The sequence below is a fragment of the Bombus terrestris genome, chromosome 9 (assembly GCF_910591885.1).
Source record: "Bombus terrestris chromosome 9, iyBomTerr1.2, whole genome shotgun sequence".
Lineage (NCBI taxonomy): Eukaryota > Metazoa > Arthropoda > Insecta > Hymenoptera > Apidae > Bombus > Bombus terrestris.
The window spans coordinates 8,376,378-8,396,073 of record NC_063277.1 but is presented as its reverse complement, the minus strand read 5'-3'; the positions used below and the strand labels follow the sequence as shown (position 1 = coordinate 8,396,073).

At 30.1% G+C, this 19,696-nt stretch overlaps 4 protein-coding genes across 8 annotated transcripts; 3 read left to right on the top strand and 1 right to left on the bottom strand.

Annotated features, from left to right (window-relative positions):
- The first annotated feature begins 368 nt into the window (after positions 1-368).
- On the top strand, positions 369-2,985 carry LOC100647105 (notchless protein homolog 1). Of its 3 annotated transcripts, XM_048408813.1 has the most exons (8): positions 374-839; positions 916-1,326; positions 1,396-1,635; positions 1,714-1,967; positions 2,042-2,279; positions 2,354-2,575; positions 2,650-2,789; positions 2,867-2,985. In XM_048408813.1, the coding sequence occupies exons 2-7, from the start codon at positions 954-956 to the stop codon at positions 2,787-2,789; spliced, it is 1,467 nt and encodes a 488-aa protein (XP_048264770.1). In that variant the 5' UTR covers positions 374-839; positions 916-953; the 3' UTR covers positions 2,867-2,985. The 3 variants fall into 3 exon arrangements, with proteins under 3 accessions (XP_048264771.1, XP_048264770.1, XP_020720216.2); XM_048408814.1 differs by lacking the exon at positions 2,867-2,985 and having other exon boundaries at positions 369-839; positions 2,405-2,575; positions 2,650-2,823; XM_020864557.2 differs by lacking the exon at positions 2,867-2,985 and having other exon boundaries at positions 2,650-2,823.
- LOC100647344 (inositol monophosphatase 3) lies at positions 2,683-13,242 on the top strand. 2 transcript variants are annotated; one of them, XM_048408815.1, is made up of 9 exons: positions 2,683-2,794; positions 8,654-8,711; positions 9,333-9,476; positions 10,233-10,366; positions 10,498-10,760; positions 11,005-11,113; positions 11,242-11,393; positions 11,801-12,126; positions 12,206-13,242. In XM_048408815.1, coding segments are annotated over exons 1-8 (990 nt in total). In that variant the 5' UTR covers positions 2,683-2,792; the 3' UTR covers positions 11,929-12,126; positions 12,206-13,242. The 2 variants fall into 2 exon arrangements, with proteins under 2 accessions (XP_048264772.1, XP_048264773.1); XM_048408816.1 differs by lacking the exons at positions 2,683-2,794; positions 8,654-8,711 and adding an exon at positions 7,859-7,975.
- On the bottom strand, positions 2,820-19,068 carry LOC100646868 (ATP-dependent helicase brm). 2 transcript variants are annotated; one of them, XM_048408811.1, is made up of 11 exons: positions 18,903-19,068; positions 8,485-8,696; positions 8,312-8,385; positions 7,471-8,012; positions 7,055-7,396; positions 6,567-6,980; positions 6,334-6,491; positions 4,264-6,229; positions 3,997-4,171; positions 3,767-3,914; positions 2,820-3,674 (listed from the first exon to the last, which is right to left on the bottom strand). In XM_048408811.1, the coding sequence occupies exons 1-10, from the start codon at positions 18,903-18,905 to the stop codon at positions 3,778-3,780; spliced, it is 4,023 nt and encodes a 1,340-aa protein (XP_048264768.1). In that variant the 5' UTR covers positions 18,906-19,068; the 3' UTR covers positions 2,820-3,674; positions 3,767-3,777. The 2 variants fall into 2 exon arrangements, with proteins under 2 accessions (XP_048264768.1, XP_012167216.3); XM_012311826.3 differs by having other exon boundaries at positions 2,820-3,914.
- LOC100647224 (inositol monophosphatase 2) lies at positions 14,215-17,922 on the top strand. Its single transcript, XM_003397588.4, has 6 exons — positions 14,215-14,484; positions 16,106-16,239; positions 16,321-16,577; positions 16,796-16,901; positions 17,238-17,398; positions 17,646-17,922. The coding sequence occupies exons 1-6, from the start codon at positions 14,419-14,421 to the stop codon at positions 17,750-17,752; spliced, it is 831 nt and encodes a 276-aa protein (XP_003397636.2). The 5' UTR covers positions 14,215-14,418; the 3' UTR covers positions 17,753-17,922.
- Positions 19,069-19,696: the final 628 nt, after the last annotated feature.

The following is a 19,696-nucleotide window of genomic DNA, read 5'->3' as shown; positions in this document are numbered from 1 at the left end:
GTAAGAAGCGTAACTCTATCCTTTTTTAAAATTCCATTTACAGATAATTCCAAAAGCAGCTTTAATATTACTAAGAATAATTTTTCAAATATAATTCTAATTTATTATATACATATTTTTTTTTAATTATTAATTTCGCTTTCAATAACGAATTTGATTTAGTTATTAATATTTTTATTTGATTTTTATATTATAAACATTTTTACATTATGAATCGTATTTTTCTACAAAAGAGAGGAAAATCCTTAATACTATTAATAAAAACTGAAAAATTATATAAATATGTATAAAATGACATGAATATATAAATGATAATTATAACAATCCAACCATAGCCTTATTAATTGACCGAAATTCTATCTTGCTAACTAGCCCTTACTATTCTCACCTATTTTTTGTTTAAGTTCTTCCATAACAGAATTTCTGGTGGTAATTTTTTGATAATTGAGCAGTGGTCAGATTTGTTCCCTAAACGTAGTTAGTTAGCAAATCACTATTACATTTCGAAAAACATATTTGAGAAAAGAGTTCAATAATATCTTACGAAATTAATTACTTTTTCACCAAATCCAGGAATTGAATCAACATTTTTAACAATTTGATTAATCAACTCTTACAAACATAAATAGGTTATAGCAGTTATATGTATTAAATCACAGTTTATAGGTTTAGTTTTAGTTATTTTGACCACGTGAATAATTATTTTTATACATAAATAATTAGTTATTTTGAAAGAAATTTTTGATATTCTTGTTGTCTTGAAACATATTTCTTACTAGTATATAATGTGATTAAAATATTTTTGACTTATGTAATGAAAATTAAATGTGACAATTTATGTAAGTTATCTAATTTATCATTTGCAATAAATATTTTTAAAAGAGACATAAGCATGTGTTTTATAAAAATTTTTAGATTGCTTGTCCTGAAAGATATCTCATAATTAATTCAATATGAGTAAAAGAAAACTTGAAGAAGAAGACAAGACCAAGCAACACAATGAAAATTTTTCAGCAGATATAAAAAATGTTAAACGGATTTTATCACGTTTGAAATCAGATAAGGGTGACATATTACCAGGAGGTTTACTAGATTTACCCATAAATATTACTGTTGATAAATTACAAGAAATTTGTAATGCACTTCTACAAACTGAAGAACCAATACCTTTTGCTTTTTATGTAAATAATATTGAGATCACAGATAGTTTAGAAAACAGTATCAAAGAAAATTTTAGCATTAGTGAGGATGTAATTGATATTATATATCAGCCACAAGCAATTTTTAAAGTTAGAGCAGTTACACGGTGTACTGGATCATTGGAAGGTATATATTTTATTATATAAAATGATAGAACTTTATATTACATAAAATAAAGGCATTTATTATATTCAGGTCATAAAGAGGCTGTAATATCAGTCGCTTTCTCACCAGCTGGAACATGTTTAGCTAGTGGTTCTGGAGATACAACAGTAAGATTTTGGGATATATATACGCAAACTCCACAGTATACATGTGAAGGTCATAAACATTGGGTATTATGTATATCATGGTCTCCATGTGGAACTAAGCTTGCATCTGCATGTAAAAATGGTACAATTTTATTATGGAATCCAAAAACAGGGACACAGATAGGCGAGTAGTATTAGAAGTTTACTTTTAATGAACATAAATTAGTAATATGATTTACATTTTACTCTTATAAATTTGTAGGAAAAGCAATGTTAGGACACAAAATGTGGATCACCTCTTTATGTTGGGAACCATATCATAAAAATCCTGAATGCCAGTATTTAGTTAGTGGTTCAAAAGATTGTGACCTGAGGATATGGGACACAGTACGCTCACAAACTATTCGTACTCTATCTGGTCACACAAAAAGTGTGACATGTGTTAAGTGGGGTGGTAGTGGTCTTATTTATTCTGGTTCACAAGATAGGACTATCAAAGTATGGCGAGCTAAAGATGTAAGTTTTGTAAAAATACTTTGGACATTGTAAGATTATTAAATGTTTCATTAAAATTGATTGAATATATTTAGGGGATCTTGTGTAGGACTTTGGAAGGTCATGCACATTGGGTGAACACTTTAGCATTGAATGTGGATTATGTACTTAGAACTGGTTCTTTTCATCTTGGAAAAGATCAAGAAACAAATGAAGATCGCGTAGAATATGCAAAGAAGCGTTACGAATCTGTAGGGGAAGAACTACTTGTTTCTGGTTCTGACGATTTTACATTATTTCTATGGAAACCAGAAAAGGAAAAGAAATTTATTGGTATTATTCATTATTACATAAGTACAATGAGTATCATAAAGTAAAAATATTTATTTTTTTATTATTCATTTTAGCAAGAATGACAGGACACCAACAGTTAATTAATGATGTGAAATTCTCACCAGATGGTCGCATAATTGCATCTGCTTCATTTGATAAGTCTATAAAATTATGGGAATCAAATACAGGGAAGTATATAACTTCATTAAGAGGTCATGTGCAAGCTGTATACTCAATCTCATGGAGTGCAGATTCCCGTTTACTTGTCAGCAGTAGCGCAGATTCTACCTTAAAACGTAAGCAAATTACATCTAACATGTTAATTTGGACCTAAATTTGTTCTTAAAATTGTTTTACATTTTTATCCTAGTATGGAGTTTAAAAACAAAAAAAATTTGCCAAGATTTACCTGGTCATGCAGATGAAATTTATGCAGTGGATTGGTCTCCAGATGGGTTGCGTGTTGCATCTGGTGGAAAAGATAAAGTTTTGCGACTTTGGCAGAATTGAGTAATGTATATGACAATAAATTTTTTAATATACAGTTTCGAAATTTTGTTTATTCTAATTACATTAACTCATCGTAGGGGGTTTGATAGGATGAACTTCATGGGAGTTAAACAGTATGAACACTTTACGAATTGCTTGTATGAACCATTTCTTCCCTTTCTTTAGTTTTCAATATCTTTACTTACATTTACATAACGTAACGCAAAATTAAATGTTTTACTACAACATACGTAACTCTTCCATTCATAGAACACAATGAAATATTACAATCTACCCACAACTCAGTTTCTATATATATATTATATATATTATATGTATATGATATATAATATATAATATATATATGTAATATATATGTAATATATATATATATACACACACACACACACACAGAGTTATCCACTTATCTCTTGGAACCCGTGCTCGCGAAAACAGATAAGAATGGCAACATTATACATATACGCCTACTATTGCAATCAAATGTCATTCGCCATCTATGAGTTGTTGTTAGAAGTATAATTAGGCGAGGATACTGACCAGTTTGATAGTTGCTGATGGACTTTAAATTTGAGGTCACAATAAGGAGAAGACGATCGGTGAGAAAGCGAGCCTCGCGTTTTCGCCTGACTATTTTATGTCCCTGCATGCTCCCGAAGCTTCGAAGCAAGAAAACGCACCCGATCCTGTTCCCACATATAACTTAATTTTTCACTTTTAGTAACTCATATCTTGGATTATGCTTACCTAAAATGTAATTACAGTGTTTTGTTTAAAATTGTATTTGAAGGCGCTATGTTTTCGCCTAATTATACTTCTAACAACAGCTCATACATTGCCATTCTCATATGTTCTCGCGAGTGCGGGATTCGAGTTAAGTGGATAATCCTGTAAGTATTAAAGATAGCAATTTATGTTTCAATATAAAAAAATAATCAAATTCGAGAGGTATTAATACTTAACACTAAATTTTACTGTACATGTATAATCTTCAATTGTCATCATCATCTGATATATATCTTTTAATGACTTTCCTTCTCCGACTTCCTCTACCTTCAATCTTCTTTTCTTTCAATTTAATTTTTCTTCTAACACTAGAATCTGCATCTGATCCTTCTTCACCTTGATCTTATAAAAATTGCATGCATATAGAATCATTTTAGTCTTATTGTTTCATTTTCTTTTATTAAAGTGCCATAATAAGAAGTACCTTTATCATTTATGTCAGAAATATTGCCTTCCTCTTCAATTCGTTGACGTGCATCCATGAAAACAGATTGTAGAACAATGGAATCTTCGTATATGAGAGAAGTTTCTTCATTATAAATTTGTGCGTTTTTGCAAAGCTGCATAAAATCTTTTTCAAGCTCGTCAAAGTCAGTGTACTGTAATAATAAGTATAGAATAAACATTATGATTGAAAGAATAGATATAATTACAATAATTAAAAAATATATAGCAAATAATATATATTTACCTTTCCTTCTTCGATCTTTTGAAGTAATTTATTGATAGTTAATGGTTTTTTAATAATTTCATAATAATCCGGTAATTCTCTTTTGGATGGTAACTTCATAAACGGTTCGCTGAGAATTCTACCTGTGCCATCAGCGTAATTAATGACTGCCGTAAGCAACTTCTTCAAAGTTCGTTTTATTTTTGGATCAATTGAAGTTCTTTTTCGTTTCTTTAGCACAGGCTCGTTGTCTTCCTCGCCCTTTTTCTTCCGCTTCCGTGTATTCTTCTTTTTTTTATCGTCTTCCTCCTCTTCCTCATATTCAGCAACATCTTCGTCGATTGCTTTGAGCCATTCTCTTTCAGTTAAACTGTCAGTATAATCAACTTCTTTTCGTTGTCTCGAGCCACGCCCAAGGAATTTATCTTCTTCTTCTTCGGACGCCCACTTTTCAACTTCATCATCATCTTTTACTAACCAATCGGGCAACTCAGCTTCTTCTAATAATCGAGATTTTCTATTTAGCCCCAGCTTTGCTTCTTCCCTTCTTCGTTCTAAATCTAATTTTTGGAATATTTCAAATTCACCTTCCGTTCGTGCGATCATCTGATTAACCGTTTCATCGTCTGGTACTTCATTTTCTTCTTCATCTTCAGCATCATCTTGATGCAAAATGCTTTGTAAAAATTGTTGTCGTTCAGAACCAGTGGACTTCTGATCGAACATACCTGCTTGTATAATCTTTTCATCCATATTTAACTTGTATTTGGCTGCAGCTAATATTCTTTCTTCAACTGAATTAACCGTCATTAATCTGATTACACGTACTTCATTTTTTTGACCAATTCTATGTGCTCTATCCTGTGCTTGTAAATCCTGGTGTGGATTCCAATCAGAATCAAAAATAATAACGGTATCTGCAGCTTGCAAATTTAATCCAAGACCACCGGCACGGGTTGATAACAAAAATAAGAAGTATTCAGAACCAGGATCATTGAATTTTTTTAGTAAACCTCCTCGATCCTCAGCTTTTGTAGCACCATCTAATCGCAAATATTTAAATCCTCTCCAATTTAAATAATCTTCCATAATTGTCATTAACTGTGTCATTTGGCAGAATAATAGTACCCTGTGATTTGTTACTTTCAATTTCGGAAGAATACGATCTAACAATTCAAATTTTCCAGATGCACGGTACAAATCGGGACCAGTAACGATACCAGATCCTTGTGTACCTACATGCTCGCAGTATTTTTCTTCAATAGCTTGAAACATGAATGGGTGATTGCATAATTTTCTTAACTGCACAATAGTATTCATTAGAGCTTTAGCACCTCCTTTACCCTGTTTTCCTTTTTCTGAGCCATCAGTTAACAATACACCTTTGCTCTGCATGTGTTTATAGAGAACTTTTTGCAGTCCAGACATTTCACACTTTATAATATATTCTACTTTGTCGGGTAACTGTGACTCAACTTCTTTTTTTAAACGTCTCAATAAGAAAGGACGTAATACTTTATGTAATCGACGAATAATAAGAATAGTTTCTTCTTCATTTAGTTCGACTTTTTCGCCAGTGGTTGCAAATGGAGCATTAAACCATTGTTCAAAAGTACTGCAAGATTTGAAGATTGAAGGAAGTAAGAAATTTAATAATGCCCATAATTCAGGCAATTTATTTTGCAATGGCGTTCCTGTCAATAAGAGTCGATGAGGAGCCAGATAATGAGTATTTAGCACTTGAGTTAGCTTACAATGGTGGTTTTTCATTCGATGTCCTTCATCTATAATCATGTACTTCCACTGCAATTTTGCTAAGACCGCTTTGTCTTTAATAACGTATTCGTATGTAGTAAGTAAAACGTTGAATTTAGTAGCTCTCATTTGAGACTGAATAGCTCTTCTATTAATTGGTGAACCTTTATATGATACAATTACGACGCTGGGAGCCCATTTCTCAAATTCAAGCACCCAATTTGATAACGTTCTAAAAGAAAGTATTAAATGTTAAAATAACATATTAAAAATATAATTTTCTTTTACTTTTTATATTTCTTATATTTTAGGATATTTAATAAAAGTGATACGTACGATAAAGGAACAATTATAAGGAATGGGCCATTCACTTTTTTTTTCTCCATAAGATAAGTCACTAAAGCTATTGTTTGAATAGTTTTACCGAGACCCATTTCATCCGCAAGTATACCATTCAGATTATTGTTAAATAATGAAACTAACCATTCCAAGCCCTAAAATTGATGGACGTTTTAGAATATATGTTGTAAAAACAGCTTTGAATGCTTGAAAACATATTAATATCAAACCTTTATTTGATATTCTTTCAATTTTCCATTGACCATGATAGATGCTTGCTCTGTTACTATCTCATGAACGGTGTGTGCAATACTATAATATGTTTGTTCTTCGGTTTTGTATTCATCATCCTCTACTTTGGCTTTCTGTATCGTTTTCTTAACTTTTTCTTCGTCTAAATCGCCAGTAGACTTTTCACCTTTTTCTTCACCTTCGTTTCCTTCTTCTTCATCATCTCTATCTTCTTCACTTTCTGATTCAATTGGTTCCCAACCTGGATGAGATTCTAAAAATGCTGAAAGTTGACTCATTAGTGGAGCTTCTTCGCCAGTTAATGTGCAGCCAGTAGCTGTTTCAATCACTCCAACACGAGTATCATCATCTCCATCATCACCTTCTTCACCATCTTGTTGCTTCTTCTTTTTCTATATAAGTGATAACACAATAATTATTAAACTGATTAATAAAGATTAATGAAAGCAGTAAAGAATATGTGTACCTTCTTAAGCTTTCGTGCTTCCACCTGCTTTTTTTTTTGTTCTATCTTATGTTGCTTTACCATCTCAGTAAGATTACCGATATATTCATCTGTCTGTGACAATAGAAATGCTAATCGTTTGTCTTTCTTTTGATCAATCAGTTTTCTGTAACCTTCTTCGTCTTCTGCCATTAGACGTCTCATACGTTCTTTCTCGATACGCTCTTGTTCTTTCTTCTGCTCTCTTTCAGCATTTGCATGATAATTGAGAACAGCTTTGTTAAGTCTGGCCAACTTGGCCACATTATTTCGAGAAAATTCCTTGAAATCTTTACCATGTTGAAGTACAGAATTAATAAATTCCTGGTAAAATAACAATAAAGATTATATATAATTTTCTATTTAATAGCATTTTGAAAAGTTAGAAATTTAATTACTTGATGTTTCTGTCTGCGTTTACGTTCAGCTTCCAATCTTTGTTGTTTTTCGAGTTTCTCGGTAGCTCTAGCTTCTCGAAGACCTTGTTTTTTCGTACGTTTATAAGCCTTTACATTCACTGCACTTTCTAAAGTAGTATCCTTTCGAGTGCACGCTAAAATCTCTGATCGTAGTTGTCTTTGAAAATTTAATACTCTAAGCATTCGTAGTTCTATTTGAACTTGGATACGAAGATCTTCTGGCATGTTAGTTGGCAAACTGTTCAATTGTTCCATTCGTAATGCTATGCGCGTTGCAACTCTGTTCTCACGTTCTTGTAAAATCAGTAACGGGTCTAAACCAACTGGTTTTGCTACAGTTGTCACTTTGTTAGCTTTAACATATGGTTGAGGAGGAAGTTGTGGCGTCTGACAACCTGCTCTTGGAAAAATTGCTGGACCAATTAAGTTTGAGCCAGAGATTTGTGGAGCTGTAGAAACAGATCCTTGAGATGGATCCACAGGGGTACGTTGTCCCACACCTAAAGGAGGAGATGCTCCACCTATTTAAATTAATTCTACATCAAACTCTTATTATAGATTATCCTACTCTATTTTTCAATTTTCACGATATGAATATTTACTCTTGTTGGAAAGAATATAATGAAGTTATAAATTAAACCATTAAGTGGGTGCATCGACTAATCTAACCGAAGTTAAGACTGTACGCGTCCCGGACACGCAGAAAAATGTATTACTTTCATATGTAAAATAATACAAAACAAAACAAAACAAAACAATGCAAATACTAGAATAGTTAGCTAGAACGTAAAACTAATAATATTATTTCTATTTAATTTACCTTGAACGGCAAGTGCAAGTTGCTGAGATAATGGTTGATTTCTTGCCAATGATCGGTATGCCATTATTTGTATCCTGCAAATAATTATGTATAAAGAATTAATCTTAATAAATAATTGATACAATTAATAATACGTATATAATCGATTAACTAATATATTTCATATAACATACCGCAATTGTTGTAATTGTTGTGTAGTGAAAACTTGTTTCTCTCCCATGTTGCTTTGACGAGCCCTTAAAGCAAGTAACTGAGAATAACGTGGATCTTCTTGAAGACCTTTCTCTTCCATGGTCTCAATAGCCTTTTGCAAAGAATTTATATTTTCTTGTATAACACCAGGTGGACTTCCAGATCCAGTGGGGCCAATTTGATCAGTACCAGTCTGATTTTAAAGAAAGTAATTATTTTCTATATTATTTGAACTTGTAATTCAAGAATGCAAGAACATCGAGATTAAAGCTGCGGTCTGATATCTAGTGTTACAATTTGACGAAAAATTATTTTGTAGATTAAATTATTATATTTATTCACGTACGATTTAACAATATGTCAATCCAGTGTTACAGTTATAAAATATAAAAAATATTTCACGCGAAATGTCAGATTGCAACACTAAACAGTTAACAGCCTGTATGTTATTGATGTTAATCGCAATAATCGATGATTTTTTAAATTGGCAGTAAACTGTTTATAAGTGATATGTTATCACTTGTAACTATATTGTTATTATACATCTCAAAGCAAAATTAATATAGAAACAAAAATGAATATCCTGAAAAAAGTTATGCCATATGAATGTGAGGAAACATTTTTAGCTTTCGATTACATGCATTTATACTGTAATTAAACGAACTCAGCTTCGAAAACAGATTTAACTGATCGCATTACAAACTTCAAATCAATACTTTTCAAGTTGAATTAAAACTACAATGTGGTATCTCAGATAGCGAATTCTCTTCGAATGTTTAGATTCAAGTACTTATGCCATTTACACGATTCTATATCTCTGATGTTAAAGATAAGAGGATCCCGACACGCGGTTCGCGCGTTCAATCGATCAGTCGTTCTGTCGAAAGCATCAGGATCGGCGATCATGTCGAGCGAGCTGGACATCAGGAATTACTTTGAGTTTGCCAAAGAGTTAATCTTGAAAGCAGGCGAAGTGAGTGATAATTATTCTCTTCTTCTGGTGAAATTCTATCGATATTAACGCAGCGATAGATATTATTACTAACATTGGATATATTATTTCTCATTGAAAAGAGAAATTTTCAAAAACTTACTAACGAGATAATACGTATTAAGATAATTTTAAGAGACAACTGAGTTATACCTTTTCTAACAATAGCGATTTTTATCGCATTTTTAGAAATTACTCGTTTATATTCGTTATTTTCCCACCTTGAGGAAATTTTGAAAAATTCCCTCTATATTTATACAATTTCATAATTAGCTAAACAATGAAAATACTTTGTTCGAATTCACGTTACATAATTCATAAATGAAACTTCAATTTTGTTCAAAAAGAGGTCGAATTAATTTATGCACTTAGTAAATGTAACTACATATCCAACGTTAATTTACCTTGAAAGAGTTAAAAAGGGATATGTACAAGATTTACGTTCGTTCAAAAATTCGGAATTCCTTTCAAGTTTTATATCTTTTTGACGAAACATTCGAATAAAAATGATTAAAATCGATCCTTTAAGAATTTGTAAAATTTAACCAATCAATATTTTAAAGAGCAATAAAATAAATTTCTCGAAGAATTATTAAATCAATTATCCAAAATAACATCGACCAACTTGAATACAAAGAAATTAAGTAGCTATTATAGTTAAAGGAATGATTTGTCTTTACTTATCATTGAGCCAACACCTATCAGATAATTTTTATCTGTGTTTCATTTTCTCCTTAGATATTTAAATGCGGTTTTGAAGGAGAGAAAATTGTAGAAACTAAAGGTCATGAATGGGACCTTGTTACAGATTATGATAAAAAAATTGAAGATATATTGGTCAAAAGTCTGAAAGAAAAATTTCCAGATCATGAGTGAGTAACCAACGCTAATCAGTTAAACAGATATTAATCTAATTGGAATCACGCGAATTAAATATGGTCGCATGTAACCGGGTTGCTGAAATAAAATATTAATATTTATTTAAAAATATTTTTTGAAACAGATTCATTGGAGAAGAGACTACGGCTAGCGTTAAAAATGCGCCAGTATTAACAGACAAACCTACATGGCTCATAGATCCCATAGATGGAACTATAAATTATATAAATACAAATCCGAACACCTGTATTTCCGTCGCCCTAGCAGTTTGCAAGAAAATCGTAGTAGGAATTATTTATAATCCAATCACTTCAGAACTGTATACCGCGATTAAAGGACACGGCGCATTTCTAAACGACAAACCTATTAAAACTTCACACAATACTGGTAATGGTACTTTAAACGCTTGAAAAAGAAGTCGTTTCCATATCTATAAAAGATCTATAAAAACAATTCAAGATAGTTTTCAATTTTTTAATAATAGAAAAAATTTCCAGTTCGTATGAGAAAAAGCTTCATTATCAACTTAAGTGGCGATAGTCATTATTCGTGGTGTATAAAGATGGAAAGAATAATTTTGTTCGAGAATTGAAACGAGTAATCAAACATTTATGCCGGTTATCTTTTACAGAACTAAGAAAGTCTTTGATAGAGCTCGAGTTATTCTCGCTTCGCATTCCTTCAAAAAACCGAGACATCAGATGGGGAAGATTCGAGGCTCTTCTTAACGCTTCACAAGGGTGAGTGTTCATTTGGATTAAGAAGTATAATTAGAAAATTGAAAGAGAGTTGAAGAGTGACCGATAAAGAATGAAATAAAGAGGAATAGAAGTAATGGTAGAATTATTTTATGTAACTGGATGTCTAGAGTTAGATTTTTGGGATCAGCTGCGCTGGCTTTAGCATACGTAGCAAGAGGCGCGATAGACTGCTTTCAAATGGATCATCTTCAACCTTGGGACGTAGCAGCGGGAGTGCTGATTATTTGTGAAGCAGGCGGCACGGTAATTGACACTAAAGGTGCGTTAATAAAATGGGTAAGAGAAAGGAAGAACCTTTTTTTTTTAGATTTAAAAGAACGACTGCTTCATGTTATACTACGATACTTTAATATTTTTCTTTGTATTCATTTCTTGGATTACTGTAATTGCGTTTCGGATCCAAATGTTACAATATTCCGAGGAACAATCTACGCTTTGATATTTTAATATTTTAATCCTTAATTTTATATTTTATATTTCTAAATTAATATTAAATATTTAATATTTTTAAAAGTAATATATACTGATTATATTTATTATATTTAGTTTAATATACGTAATTTGATATGAACCGGAAAATGTGAAAATATTTAAATATCTTTTTATTTTTATCATCGAATAATTTGAAATTCAATTGCATAAATAATAGAACTAAACTTCTTGCAGACGAGGAATATAATGTGATGAAACCAAAAACAATTGCTGCAGCAAATGAAACACTAGCGGTGGAAATAAAGCAACTGATCACTGATACTGATCTGAGAATAATGAGGAAGAGATTGACCAGGACGTGATCAAATTCTAAATAGAGAATCAGCCGGATTATTATATATTCTAGTTATTATGTACTGAATAAAAGTATTATTATATTCTTAATAATTTTGTTTAACCATTGATACCTCTTCTTCTAAATGAAAGAACAGGATAATTTTCAAAAGTAAAATAACGTAAAAGCAATGCAATGCTTAGAAGAAGAATGTCAAGATTTATTTGTAAGATTCTACGAATAAGACATTTATGATATTATTTATCTATATTATCTTAATTAAATAATATTAATTTGGTTAATAGGGAGTATCGAGAGACAAAGGTAAATAACATGATTCATGGAGCTTGCAAGAGTCGCAAACAAGAGCTGTGAAAATTCTAAATAACCGAGTATATTTTAATTAATCCTAAAAAATAAAATAAGGGAATGTAATTCTAAAAAATTCAAATGATTCATAAGAGAACCTAGATAATGATTGTTAAGAATTTGATCGACCTATAAATAAATATCATACAAATGATTTATTCAAACTACAAAAGGAATGTTGGTGAGCAAAAAGTTAAAATATTATCTAATAAAAATATTATGGAAACTTGATATATGTTTATGAAATTACTAATCAAAAGATAACCGATACATACTAAACATTTACTCTTTTTATTTTCCAAATGTTCATTCAAAGTTCCATTCTCGTCAAATAAAAATTCCATGAGATATAGATTTCAGAAAATTAAATAATTATTAAACTATAGTTGGAAATATGTTAATATGTTAATGTGTTAATAAGATCTGTGAAAAGATACGGAACAATTGTAGATCAAATGAAGTCTCTGCATACGTATCCTGTTTGGAATGGAACATTACTTGCCAGATAGCTACAGATACGGAAAAGAGTAGCCGAAGGTTGGTCAAGGAAGTATAGTGATTCATAAACATTTCAAATTATGGCTGGAAAAATTCACGGTCGAATAAATATTACAAGCAAAAACTGAATAAAAATGTGTGAATCTTGTGCAATGAACAACAATGAAGGACCGTGTTTTCATTGGAAATCGTCTAAACATATGGTTATGCTTTATATATAATTTAGAAAGGAAATGTATTGTATCTGGTAAAAAAAACTAGTTGAAAAGAAAAAATAGGATATTAAACAATAAAACGGCCTGAAAATCTCAAGGATGTAATAAGTGACATACTTCCAGTTATTGAGCGTACATTCACACATAACAGATGTTACATTCATATTAGAAATCGAACACTATCAATGGCTGAAACTTCACATTTAAATCAAGATAGTGTGTAATAAGCTATGAAACATATTAAACGAATTAGACGATAATATATTTAATTTTATTATATCCCCTGTATCATTTCTCTGTTAAAAAATTTGTTAAGTTTGAAAATGTGAAAGAATGACTAAATTAGTGGAATTATATTGAAGATTTTTTAAAGTATTAAAAGTTTTTTTTTATTTCTTGACACAAAAATAAGTTTGGGACTTAAAAATTCGAGGAGCGTACTTTACATACACGTTTAGTAAATTTGATCACCATAGTGTGAAAGGGTGATCGAGTCTCGGTAATTTACCTTGGCACAGTCTTTTACAATATACTTTTATGCGTTCGTAGTGTTGTTGCAGTAAAACCATCTGGCAAATCGCTAACTACATTTGATAATAATCTTTGCTCTCCCATAATAATCTCAATGTACGAAACGGTATCTGGGAATACGATATCTCCATGAGTAATGAGACCCGGTGCAAATAATTGCAATAATGCACGGAAATTACAGAATAAAATGAATCACTTCTTATACGGAAAATTTAAAAATCCACTCAAATTGTTACGTAATAATATTCAGGAAATATTGTAAACAAATTATTTTCTTTAAAAAATTCTATATTTATTTCTCATACGTACGTTCCCAACAAATTCGCAAATACTACGCGAATACTATATACATCGCCAAATAATTAATCGATATATGTTTGAAGAAAGCTAGTCATTGAAATTACAAACACGATATTTAAATAACGTAGGCAATTATGATGTATTAAGAAAGATAAAGAAGGAAAAGGGAAAGATTATTAACAGTAAAAGTCAGTCGCTGAATATTGTCATTAAAATCATATTTTGAGATTTTATCTCGAATGAATCGTAAAAGCCACTCTAAGTTGGAGCCGTAACGAATTTTTATGCAGACAGCTATTTATCAAATTAATCACATGATTAAAGTACAAAATCGCAGTGTAAACATTACTATCTCGTAACACAATTTGAAGGAATGTCTACTTATGTTCACAATGTGGAAAAACATAACTCCGAAATCATACAGTTACAATACGGGGAAGAACTAAACGACAGATCGAGTCATCCTTGAATCGGTTTTTTTATGACACGTTCTAAGTCGGTACGAATAAAAAGTACGCGGTGCTGTTGCACCTAACGCAGTACCTGTTGATACGTTTTCACGTCAAGGATCTCGTGTTCGCTGTTCACGAGGAAAATCTGAAGAGATGGCACGCTACGCGGAAGATGTGTACTACGAGTTCGCAATCAAGTTGACTCATGATGCCGCACAAGTAAGCACGTATACATATATGTATAATGTCCGTAAGAAATAAAGGGTGTATAAACATTCACTTTTCTACTACTGGGTGAATTGCGATTATAAGACACGGATCATTGGTTGAATTTTAATTTTCGTTTGGCGTCGCTGAGTTGTAGATGGTCACTACAATAAGTTGAATTGGTTTTAGATTATGTTACTAATTTTTATTTGCATTCTATATATTAATATTCTAATAAATGACATTGACGGTATTTCTCACTTAAAATGAAATACTTTAATTCAAATTCTTGTGGATTATGACGCAATTAGAATTGGTAAATATAAAAGTAACATTAATTTAGGAATAAATTTCCATAGTTCATTTGTTACTTCATTTATCAGAAATTTAAAGAATTAGAAAATTTAAGAGTTTTTTTTTGCATAGCCCCAATATTGTTTCTCTAATTACGGAAAAAGTTAATAAGTCATTCTTGTTTAATTACTAATCGTTAAAATACTTCACATAAAATGTTATCGAGGTCGGAAGAAATTGATTAAGAATTGAACAAGAATAGATTAGTTTTATTATTTGAATAAAATAAAAAAAAGTGTAAAGAAATATGAAACATTCAAATAATACGCTAACGTTTAATTCAAACATAATGAATAGGCATCATTTAAGAAATTAAAAGATGATGTGATTATCGATTCCTATCAAACTTTTACGTAATATGAATGGTTTAATGGTAACGAGATTCGTGGGCGTATATTACATTAACTGCATCAATTAGACTATTAAACGATTACTTCATCAAACATTTCGTTTCCAAGCTAATCGATATACAAATTTTAACGAATTATATCTTTGCACTTATGTTATATCAAAAATTATGTTTTTCTAACTACTTGAAATGCTAAAATTAATCGTTATTAAAAACGATAGTAATAATATACGGTATGCCGGAAATACGATCTTAACTATTTGATACATGGAAAAATAAGCAATAGGAAAAGTAGAATTCATTATTTATAGAGTTGGGGAAATACGATGAATCGAAGTGACGCACATTCATTCCTTGTTGTATAGATCTTTTCAAATTTCCTAATCAGAAGTGTTTTTTCAACGATTAACGAAACTTTTGCAAGAGAAAAGAAAAATTTTAAGTTAGTGAAATAAATAATTTGAACTTAAATATCTTTTGAAATTATCGGTTATTAGAAATACGTAAAATGTTTATATCAGTTAATGTTAAGCTTATAATAAAAGATGACGTGTAAAAACAAAATATTATTGATCTAGGAAATATTTTAATAAGAAAATATTATGAAGTATTATCAATAAAGTTATCGGGAACTACGTTTTCTCGTTTGCAACTTCAAACGAACTAATTCTACGAAATTATTATTATTGTTATTATCTACTTATTTATTATGGCATCGACTAATAGTCATCAGCGATCATAATTAAATTACATAAGTTAGTACAAATATTATATACACTCATTAATATTATGTCTATGTATTGTACGAAATTATGCTTTCCTTGAAACCATTTAATTTTTGTTTACGATATTTTTCGCTATAATAAAACTCTAAAAAAAAAAGTTTTGACAATATTTCAAATTATTAATTTTTACAATTTTTTGTTAAAGATACTCAAGGCAGCTATCAATGGTGCAAAAAATGTCGATGAGAAGCAGGGTAATTGGGACTTGGTAACAGAATACGATCGAAAGATAGAGGAAGTGGTCATTGGTCAATTAAAATCGAAGTTTCCAGGCCACAGGTAAATATATTTATTTAAAATTCACTTTATAGACTTTATAAAAAATTTTGGGAGAGAAAAATGTATGAAAAATTTGGGCAGATTTATCGGTGAAGAATCGACTGGAAAAGAGCTTCCAGAATTGACGGATGATCCGACGTGGATCATTGATCCAATCGATGGTACCACCAACTTTATTCATGGTCTCCCTCTTACTTGTGTCGTAATCGGTTTGGCGATTAATAAAGAAATGGTGATTGGCATCGTTTACAACCCTGTTCTTGAACAACTATTCACAGCGAGGAAGGGTCGCGGCGCGTTTTTAAACAACAAACCTATAAAGGTCTCTAATGTTCAAGGTAAATTACAATTTTGATTTACGAAGTTTAAGTTAATAGACATATTGTTAATAAATTATTGCAAAAGATTTGCTGCTTTAATGTGTCTTTACGTATCAAAAGAAATCATTTTTCGACCGAATAAAACGATGAATTCCGTATAGAAAAAATAAATATTATTCTGTATGTGTTTTCAAATCCTTATTCTTCGATATTAAAAATGTTCGATGTGTTGACAGATTTGTCGAAAGCTTTGGTCTGCATGGAAAGTGGTTTCATAAAAGTGCATCACATGAGGGAAAAGACTATCGAAAGAATGAGAACAATCGCTTTAGAAGCTCAAGGGTAAGGTACTCAAATATCCTATCACTTTTTTTTTAATTCGAAGTTACTTCATAAATTATATTGTATGTGTATTTCATATCTTTATATTTGTTATTTTCATGCCGAATGAACCCTGGATACCAGGAGTTTGTACTTTTCAAAACTCTATCATAAAGACACAGTCAATTTACATAAAGTCTTTGTTAGAAAAAATTTTACATATAAATGAATATACACATATTTCATTAATCCGAATTTAGGGAGAAAATTAGAATTGCTAGTTCCTATTGCTGTATTTGCATTTCTACATATTTCTACAGTCACTTTTTATCTAAATTTATGTATTTCTTTTTATAGCATTCGCACACTTGGTGTAGCGGCATTGACATTGTGTTATGTCGCAATGGGAACTGTCGAGGCTTATTATATCGAGGGACCAGGTATCTCTACGTGGGATATCGCTGCGGCATCGTTAATTATTTCCGAAGCAGGTGGTGTCGTTGTCGATCGTGAAACAGGTAAATAACTATTTATGCACATGCCTTTTCTCAGTTCTTTTTCATGATTGTAATATATAATATGATATGTAATATGATATATGTAAACAAATATACTATAAGTATATTTAAAAAATTAGGGTGACCGACAATTGACAATTAAAAACTTGTTATATAAAGTTTTCTAAAATTTCATTCTACACATAAAATTTAGTATTGACTTGCATTTAAGACATATATAGTATAAAAATAACAATATATGTTACAGGTGAAAAGATTAACATCATGCAACCACGTGCAATTGGAGCATGCAATGAGAAGATTGCCGATAAATTGGTCAAACTTATTCACGAAGCTGATCAAAGAGCAGAATAAAGAAATTAATAAGTAATTTTCATCATAATTATAACAAGAGTAGTTCCTATTAATTATATCTGAGCTTTAATATATAAACTATAATGTAAGATATTTGGGTAATGTAATATAATGTATATAATGTAATGTAATGTATTTGGGTGTATAGAATAAAATATAAGAAACAAAAATATTCAGAGAAAAAGTGATTTATATCTCAGAATTGAAATATGCAATAAATAGGCTGCAGATGTTTATGCAACTGCATATTTATATAAAGCAATTCATAATAAAATATGACCTAAATAAAAATTTATATTATTTTTCAATTGCAGAACGTTTTCTTTGTGTATTATTAACAATGTACATTTTGCTTACTTTATGTGTTCTACAGATTTTTAAGTACAATATGTATTATACAAATTTTATGTATTAACATTCATTGAAAATGATTGACACAAGAGAGTTTGAAAATTTTAATAAAAATTAGAATAATTTTCTTTGAAAATACAAAATATGGAAACCTTTATTGAAACATGAGTATTTACAATACTACACATTTTTTCATGTGTACTTAGACTTAATCCTTAGTCTATGATATTTTTAATGAAGTTTGAAGGACTAGTTTAATAAATTGTCCATAATTTCTTTATATATTTAATATATGTGTATATATATCCTTATTACCTAACCTAATATAGAGTATAGTCTAGAATAATTTTCTTTGAAAATACAAAATATGGAAACCTTTACAGAAACATGAGTATTTACAATACTACACATTTTTTCATGTGTACTTAGACTTAATCCTTAGTCTATGATATTTTTAATGAAGTTTGAAGGACTAATTTAATAAATTGTCCATAATTTCTTTATATATCTAATATATGTGTATATATATATCCTTATTACCTAACCTAATATAGAGTATAATCACTTAAAATTTCTTCTCTTAGTTGTAGGTTTACATTAATATAAATGTAATAAAGTATTAGTAATACGTATTTTGTTTGTGCTGATATTATAGTAAATCCAAGTATAAAAATATAATTATCTAAATATTCTCTTATAAAAGATTCTGACAACTCATCTTCATTTTTAATTAAACTTGGAAATTCTATATTATTATAAAACCTTTATGTACATTGAGAATATTCGTATTTGTACATACCATTACGAAATATGCTTTGCTATAAAAACAAATTTCACTTCAACTATATGTTTAACTCTTTACAATGACTAAATTAATTACACTTTGCACTAACTTTAATCACAATCGATACAACCAATCAACACATACTATCGGCCATTTTCTTGTGGTTATTATATCTCAACTGTCCGCATAGTGTCGATTCGTACCTATAATCCAAATCCAACAGTACATTGGAAATCGTGGCGGTCTATTTAAAAGTATTTTCTACCTCTATGTATTTTAAATTTTTAAAATCACTATAAACTTATATTTGCTATATAATTGACAAATGTATTTGTATATTTGCCACGGGTTGAATTATTTCTTTTCTTTTAATAAATTTAAAATAATTTGCTGAAATCAAAAATTTTATTTGATAGCTTCAGCCTTCTTAATCATTGCTAACTCTCTCCTCATTTTTTGCAGGTGCTTTCATGGATTGAAATTTCAGCGTTACGTATGCTTTTTGTATTGTGCTTGTTTCGAGGCAATTTAATTGTTTTTATGTGGACTATTAAATTTATTTACTTATTGCTTTCCATTATAGGGTCTTCCATATTAAATAGATGTGGTATTGATACGCGGCTAGTTAGCAAAGCAGTACTGTACTTAAAAACCTTGAATAAAATGAAACGATAGACTGCAGGACATCAATATGTTATCTTTGCATAATTATCTTAAAAAATCTCTCAATAACCACATTGCTATTATATATATTGTGAAATATTAACAATTAGATTTTTATGTTTAGGGAAATTCAAACTAGTGTATAT

Excerpts from the sequence above, each read along its gene's own strand:
- LOC100647224 (XM_003397588.4), top strand. The coding sequence starts at position 14,419 with ATGGCACGCTACGCGGAAGATGTGTACTACGAGTTCGCAATCAAGTTG. Across the intron at positions 16,240-16,320 it reads TCGAAGTTTCCAGGCCACAG|ATTTATCGGTGAAGAATCGA; the intron begins GTAAATATATTT and ends AAATTTGGGCAG. Across the intron at positions 17,399-17,645 it reads CGTTGTCGATCGTGAAACAG|GTGAAAAGATTAACATCATG; the intron begins GTAAATAACTAT and ends TATATGTTACAG.
- LOC100647105 (XM_048408813.1), top strand. The coding sequence starts at position 954 with ATGAGTAAAAGAAAACTTGAAGAAGAAGACAAGACCAAGCAACACAAT. Across the intron at positions 2,280-2,353 it reads AAAGGAAAAGAAATTTATTG|CAAGAATGACAGGACACCAA; the intron begins GTATTATTCATT and ends TATTCATTTTAG. Across the intron at positions 2,576-2,649 it reads CGCAGATTCTACCTTAAAAC|TATGGAGTTTAAAAACAAAA; the intron begins GTAAGCAAATTA and ends TTTTTATCCTAG.
- LOC100646868 (XM_012311826.3), bottom strand. Across the intron at positions 6,981-7,054 it reads AAGCACGAAAGCTTAAGAAG|AAAAAGAAGAAGCAACAAGA; the intron begins GTACACATATTC and ends TCACTTATATAG. Across the intron at positions 4,172-4,263 it reads AAAAGATCGAAGAAGGAAAG|TACACTGACTTTGACGAGCT; the intron begins GTAAATATATAT and ends TTATTATTACAG.
- LOC100647344 (XM_048408815.1), top strand. Across the intron at positions 8,712-9,332 it reads CCAGTCTGATTTTAAAGAAA|ATAAGAGGATCCCGACACGC; the intron begins GTAATTATTTTC and ends CTGATGTTAAAG. Across the intron at positions 11,394-11,800 it reads CACGGTAATTGACACTAAAG|ACGAGGAATATAATGTGATG; the intron begins GTGCGTTAATAA and ends AACTTCTTGCAG.